At 36.8% G+C, this 7,500-nt stretch overlaps 1 protein-coding gene across 2 annotated transcripts in view; it reads right to left on the minus strand.

The window, feature by feature from the left end:
* LOC138023298 (heparan-alpha-glucosaminide N-acetyltransferase-like) overlaps window positions 1-7,500 on the minus strand; it is a 39,753-nt gene that overhangs the window by 22,228 nt on the left and 10,025 nt on the right. For both annotated transcript variants that reach the window (XM_068870320.1, XM_068870314.1), the window contains exons 5-6: window positions 3,914-4,029; window positions 2,394-2,463 (exon numbers count right to left, since the gene is read on the minus strand). In XM_068870320.1, coding sequence (XP_068726421.1) covers window positions 2,394-2,463; window positions 3,914-4,029 — 186 coding nt within the window. The remainder of the gene's footprint in view (window positions 1-2,393; window positions 2,464-3,913; window positions 4,030-7,500) is intronic.

A 7,500-nucleotide genomic window follows, 5' to 3' on the forward strand; every position in this document is an offset into this window, starting at 1 on the left:
AATAGTCCAGTGAGAGGACACATGTTTATGGGTAATGAATGCTCCACTGAAGGCGGCAGATCACACCCAAGAAGAGATAGTTATGTAGCTTCACTTGCTTTCCTGACTATTGTTTTTGAGCTGAAGGAAACAGAAGGCAATCATGAAACTCCTTGTGTTAAAATAAATTAACTGAAAATGTCTTTCCCTTAGTTCCTTTATTACGTTTGCAGCGGTGGTCTGTCATTTATGACATTTTCTGTGAAATACCAAAGAATGACATGGATGATATTAGGTGGGTATTGGGTCAAGACTAGGAGTCTCTGCTCCGGTGATGAACAACTAAGCCAAATGTTTCCCTTAGACCTGAAACAACATTTTTGTAGACTGAGTGTTCCGGGTTAGGAGACACTTTTGGTGTTGTTTCTCTGTAGCACAGTGACATGTACCCTGACCTGTGGAATGTGACCTGTGTTTTAGACCCGCCGATTTTCACTCAATTAGATGTTTCGAGCTTCTGTTAACTTAATACAACACGACTTCAGGGGCAACCCTAAAACCCGGAATCCGGAATCACAGGTCATTGTTTTACCAATACAGAGAGTAAAAACTATCCTAAACATTCATAAAAGCTAACCTTCGGCCTAAAAACGTTTACAAGTTTAGGCCTAATTAGGCCTAAGGTTAGCTTTTATGAATGTTTAGGATAGTTTTTACTCTCTGCATTGGTAAAACAATGACCTGTGATTCCGGATTCCGGGTTTTAGGGTTGCCCCAACTTCAGTGGTTTTTAATAAAGGGGACCTGAGTTGTTCACTGCATCATGAGAGAATCGTGAGAGCATTACTATTTGTAAGGCTGTCATTTGATCTGTGTACACACTTGAATTAACAAGTAGCTTATTTTAAAGCAAGGAAAAAAATTAGAATTATATTATTGACCCAAGATTTTACTGGAATGTTGTGGACCATGTAAAGTTGATTGATCAAATTACCAAAAATGGCAAATTATTTCTAGGACTCCATTCTTAGATTGTTGTTTACATTACCAATTAAAATATTTTGGATTTTCAAAAAAAAACGCTTCACTAGAACCCAAATCCATAAAGGTAGTTAAAGTTATATCCTCCTACCCATTTGAGTTCGTCGCATGTCTTTTTGAGTCTTTTAGCGAAAACATAAATGTAGCCTAGTGTAGTCTTTTTTTTTTCGATCAACGAGAAGAAAATTTTTGGAGAAAGGAAAAGAAATTGGACTAATTATAATCTTGTTATCCCATACTACCTTATTGTGGACATCGTGTAAATTACCCAAAAAAGGCTAATGTATTTGTTTTTAGGCTGTTTACAGTGTACATTACCACGCATGAAAGAGATAACTTTGGATTTTCAACAAGAAAACGCTTCAGGGGAACCCAAAACCACAAAGGTCAAGTCAAAGCTTTCGATTTGTGATTCATTTCTTTCCTTTTGTGTCTGACACATGCATTTTGGCGATTTTGATTGAATGCGGAGCCTGCATTTCAAGCTGTTCAGCAGTAATGACACGCATGCCTTGCAGACCTATCTTGCCACCACGGAATTACGGACAGTGATACGTAGTGCAAAAAGAGGGGTGGCAAATGGTAAAATCCGAGACTCGCCAAGATGCCGAGATCCTAGTTAAAAATCTCAGCCTGAGACTCCTTGGTAAAAAGTTTTTCGAGACTCAAAAAAAGTAAAAACAAATCATGCAAAAACGAGACTTTGAGACTTATCAAAAACGCTTTCAAGATTACGAGATCCTGCTAAAACTTTCCGAGACCCATGTTTTTCGAGGTACCATTCGCCACCCCTAAAAAGCCCAAAAGTACAAAAAACAAATAACTAGATGATTATTGGTCCAGACCTCTCAAAAAGCACTACAATACATAGTATAATTGACTATCCATGTGGAATAGTAAGGAGACTGCTTATGGCCAGCACTAAAGCAGGATAAAAGAGTATGACTTTTATCCTCTCACGGTACTAACTTACAGACTTTAAAGATCAGTATGGAGAGGTTGTCACCCTTCTCTGCAAAAGCTACTGTAAAAGTACTCCAAATCATGATAATTATATGAAATAAATCATATACATGTATTGAATTGCAGATGTGAAATCAAGTAAAGCTATGATCCTCGAAGTTATGAACACAATTGCTCAAATTGCGTTCATAACAATTGCGGTTACTTACGCACAAGTATTGTAGGGTAATATTTTTGTTTTGCTAAACCACTGGCAACACAATGCAGCACGACAACTTAGCAAGTAAAATTTGAGAAGATGAAACTAAATTTTTGTATCTTTATCAAAATATGACTGGATATTTTCATTAATTTCGAGCCCTGAAAATGCACAAAGGCAGTTGAAAAAGCTGAATAGAACACACATGTACCTTAAGAAATAAAGCAGCACTGGAATAAAAATAGCCAGCCCCATGATGCACAGAAAAGCATACAGCAAAGCTACGAAAAGACAAAATAGGTACAACTTTAGGATGTAAAGTACGTAATATACAGTGCCACCTTTCGAGAACCAGGGGAAGTTTGTGGGCTAGGCAGTGCAGAAAAAGTTTAAATGCAGTGACAAGGAAAAGTATATTATCCAAGTGAGCAAATAATATGCTTGTGTTAATGAAATTGCAGGCATTGGAGACTCCCCCCCTGTGATCTAGTCGGATGCTCAGTTACCACTGAGCTACGTGTAGTGGTGAGCAAGGGTGAAATGGTCTTTGACTAGAACTGGATCACACAATCAAGAAGTGAAATTACGACTGACAGCACAGCTCATAACTGCATCATGCAGTCACCTTATAATAGATACTGTGAGATGCACCAACCAAACACCCAGCTAAGCAAATGTACGAATACACATTGTGTTATTGAAATTACATCCATTCGAACCTTGGGAAAAATTCCATAAAGTCGATTCCCCAACTAGCTCAGTGATTAAAGCATCCGACCAGGTCAGAGAGGGTCGTGGGTTAAAATTTCATCTAGAACTCGGATTTTGTCCAATTTGAGTCTCAAGGAAAGGATAAGGGAAATTAAAGCTGAATATAATAAAAATCAAATACAGGTTCATATAATTATAATGCACGAAACATACATGACATTGTATAGTTACTTTATTTAACCTTCCCATGCAAACTTTCACTTTGACTTTTTAACTGGTTTTACACAAGGATGCCACTGCCAGGTAAAACACCATAGTCTAGGCCTTAAGGTCTCCTAGAAACCTTCGAGATTGGACAGTGTGCGAGCCAGCGAGCCATACGAGCCAACATGGCGTCAGCCATCATGCGAGTCACACAGTTATACTGAAAGGTAACTGTTTTAAAATGGGTGCTTAGACTTAAATACTGTTTATCAGCTCTATTTGAAATGGATGCTTAGAGTTAAATGCGAGGCTCTCATGACTCACATGGCTTGCTGGCTCCCAGTTTGTCAAGTCAGCAAGCCCATACCCATATACAACAGGGACAGTGCATGCTGTGGAAGTTTAATTAATTAAGTACATGAACATGTGGACCTAGAGTATGTGCACAGCATTGAACTGCCTTATCCAAAAGTGCAAATCCCTATCATTTTTGTTACTGGCAGACATAAAATAAAATAGCAACAGAGGCTAATTACGTAATAAGACCATGCATAAATTTGTATTTGTATCAGGTGTTTCAATAATTAAAAATTTCCTGCAAGTGGTTAGCCAAGGCAGTGCAAGTGCATAGGTAGCAAACTTGAAATTGTAGTGTATACTATTAATTTTTTCAATAAATTTAGACACCTGTAGCATGAGTTCCTCCTATCTGCATTGTTATCCAGTTGCTCTACCTACGAAGGTTCACTGCACAGCACATACAAGTTCATACACAGCATCACTTAACTAACATACACTGTAATATTTTAAACTCACGCATATATGCATCATCTGGTTTGACAGCGTTCTTTATTTTACAAGTGATGTTTCTCTTGATGTTATGTATGATGTAACGGTATAGGCCATGTTCTCCAAATAAATACAAGTCATTTCTAAAAAAAATGATACTAACGACGTTACTAACTCCAGCCTTCTACAATTTAACATTACTTTCCAATAAGCATCCCTTTATAAACCACAAATTTAATTATCATCTAAAAAGGATTAAAGCCAAGTTGAACATAGTTATCAATATGTTGCAAGTCATTTTTTTCCTTAGGTTAATTTGCAACCAATTAAACTACATGTAGGTCATTTTGTTTCAACCTAGGTCATTTTATTTTAAACAAGGTTGAAATTGATAGTACAGGCGTAGGAGACATCAACAAAAACCCATCAATAATTATTAGTAAGTATGTGTAATACTGTATATTGGTTAATAGCAAATTGATCCTAGAGGAAAGGGGATGAACTTAGTGCAGCTTAGATTTTCATGAGTATTTTATAAAACCCCAATGCTTGTTAAGTCTAGGCACTGATTTTAAATGGTTAGCAATTAAAGATTGGGGTTTATAGGAATACAGTGCATGTCAAAATTAACCGATTCTACTTTTCTTTCTCAGAGCTTTTTAGGACATTGTTCATTGATGAATCTCCTTAGGATGGCAGAGGGCAACAATATTGACTTATCGTCCAAGGAATAAAAGAACTCAGTCTGATACATGATGTCTTGTTGATTTTTAATTTGCTTAGTTATTTCCTCTATCTTTTGCTTACTTTGAATTTGTAAAGTAAAAACAAAACTTTGAAAAGTCAGGAAAAAGGGTTTCATCATCTATTGATTAGAAGCCATTTTGTAGGCTCTTGTAAGTGTTATTCTTTAACACTAAAAATATTTGTTATCTTTTTTTCAATTTTTCTGAGTCTGCTTGTAGTGATAAATCCAAATTTTGCGATTATTTTGGCACTGTGAGTGCCCTTATTATGAAATAAAATATTTGTTTCTTTTTTTCAATTTTGCTGAGTCTGCTTGTAGTGATAAATCCAAATTTTGTGATTATTTTGGCACTGTGAGTGCCCTTCAAGTTCTCCAATTCGAGCAAGTAGCACATTTGGATGAAAGGGCGTTTATTATTTCCTTTTCCATTTTATTAATTTTCAGTGCCACATACAGTGTAATCCTGAAGTTTGAACTTCTTCTTTTTCTTCTTCCCTTTCTGGTGTATGAACCCAACCTGTCATATTTGCTTTCAGGACTGAGAAGGACTGGGCCAAAGATACATGTCTAATTTGAATAATTTAAGCTAAATTATTACCACTACAAGGTATATGTAATTAAAAAAATAGTGGAACTTGCATTCAAGTCTCCATGGCTCACTGGTAAGACACCAGGACATGAATCCAAAAATAAAACCAAAGGTTTGTGGTCCAAGACTCACAAGGTAAGCACTGAGATAAAAAGAAGAGGGGCTCAGATGTTGGGAGAGCAGGGTTAATAGAGAGGGAATAGTAGGTGAGGTAAGTGGAGTGGAGATGAAGAGAAGGTTGAAGGTGCCAAAAAAATTTTTTGTTTGCCACAAAAACAAAAACAAAAACAAACAAAAAAAAATCTCATTGACCTAGGTTGAAACGAATTGACCTAAGGTTTGATTTGACCTGCAACATAATTATACAGGCAAAAACTACATGTAACGATTAAAGAGTCTGACGTTTCAGGGATATCTTGGTGCCATTGTCAAGGGAAACTAATTAAAATTCAATATGCGATTCCAAGAGTAACTAAGAATTCAGATTCATTAATTTGCAAAAGTTAGACAAAGACCTTAGTGCAAATTGTGTCTGATTGCACATTTAAACATATACTGTAGTCGTAATTGTTTAATGAGTAACATCTCGTTAACGAGACAATCAAGCTTGTTCTGGCATTTTTTCAACACCTTAAAGCAATTGCGAAGGTCATCCGGAACCGTGCCTGGGTGTGTATTATCATAATGTTTACGCAGTGACCAGGTCTTTCTTGGATTCTATGTCCATCAACGCATACGAACAGATGCACACGGGTGTATCCCACATAACCAGCATCGCACTGGTCACACTGGAATTGATATACATGTACAACCCATTGTTGGTCAATGAGCTGACTTGGTTCGCCTGTTGGGAACTACTGGGCAATCTTGCAACTCATAAAAACTGGCTGGACAGTACATGGGAATTAGAGCTCCTGCCTTTGCAAATGTTTACGTAAGAAAGGAAGCGAGGAGAACGTTTAGTTAATGAATTACGTTAAAGGACAAAGAGCAGCTGACCGTAAAACATCTTAGAGAGCTATGGGAAAAAGAGTTTTTGCCTGCTATTAAGTCTGAAATTGAAGCGGTTAAAGTGCAACTTCAATCACAGATTGCAACTGTAAATGAACGTCTTCAAAATATTGAGCCAAATCAGTCGTCACTGTCTTCTAAGTATGATAACTTGCTGGTAGCTACTCAAGGTGCAAACCAAAAAATACAAGAATTGGAGAAGTCACGGAATGATTTGTTAAATTCTGTATCAAATCTTGAGGACTCAATAGGGAAGAACACCTCGGCTCTCCCATCGGTTCGTGAGGAAATAGGAAAGAGCATTCCATCAGTGGCCAAGATACACATAGATGAATCGCTTACTGCCAACAGGAAACGTCTATTTGGTAAATTACACAAGTTTAAGCAAGACAATAATTTAAGATGGACAGCTAATGGAACGATATATCTTCGTGAGAGGGAGTCTTCTGCTCTCTTTCGTTTCACCACGTTTGAGGAGTTTGATGATTTTTGTAAGCTGTCTGATTAATGGCTGCCAAATCATTAAGTACTTGTGAGTCGAACTACTGTAGGTACCTACCATTTTTCAATCTTTCTGATGCAGAATTTAATGCAGTGATTGGTAACTGGTCGTATGACTTTGACCCTGATTTAGATCTTTTCAATATTCTCCCAAATCCCGATACAGTAAGTTTGATAATTTAAGATCCTGATAACATGCTTAATTGTCCACATTCCAACTATTACTCCTTAAATCAGCTGAATCAACTATTTGATAGTACTACGTCAAAGTGTCTCTCCATGTTTCATTGCAATATCAGAAGTCTCCCAAAAAATTTGTCTCTATTGAGCGAGTTTTTGCATTCTGTTAACCGTAAACCTGATATCTTAGCTGTTACTGAAACGAGACTATCAACCCGTACAGTGACAAATGTTGATATCTTCAATTATGATTTCTTTCATACCAACTCAACCAACACAGGCTGGTGGATCTGGGTTATATATCTCAAAAAATCTTAATGCCATTCATTGACCTGATTTAAAGTTTAGTATACCATTGGTCGAATCATCCTGGTGTGAAATTATTTCAGGCAATGCCAGACCTAATATAATTGTTGGTTGCATTTATTGGCATCCTACTTGTGACTTATCTGCTTTTACCTCTGAATTTGAAACCTTGCTTAAAGAGATAAGTCAGTATGAGATATATATTTTTGGAGATTTTAATTAGATCTCCTGAAATATAGTGAGCATTTGTTATCAGAAGAGTACCTGAATATGCTCTAT

Source organism: Montipora capricornis, chromosome 2 (assembly GCF_036669925.1).
Source record: "Montipora capricornis isolate CH-2021 chromosome 2, ASM3666992v2, whole genome shotgun sequence".
Taxonomy (NCBI): Eukaryota; Metazoa; Cnidaria; class Anthozoa; order Scleractinia; family Acroporidae; genus Montipora; species Montipora capricornis.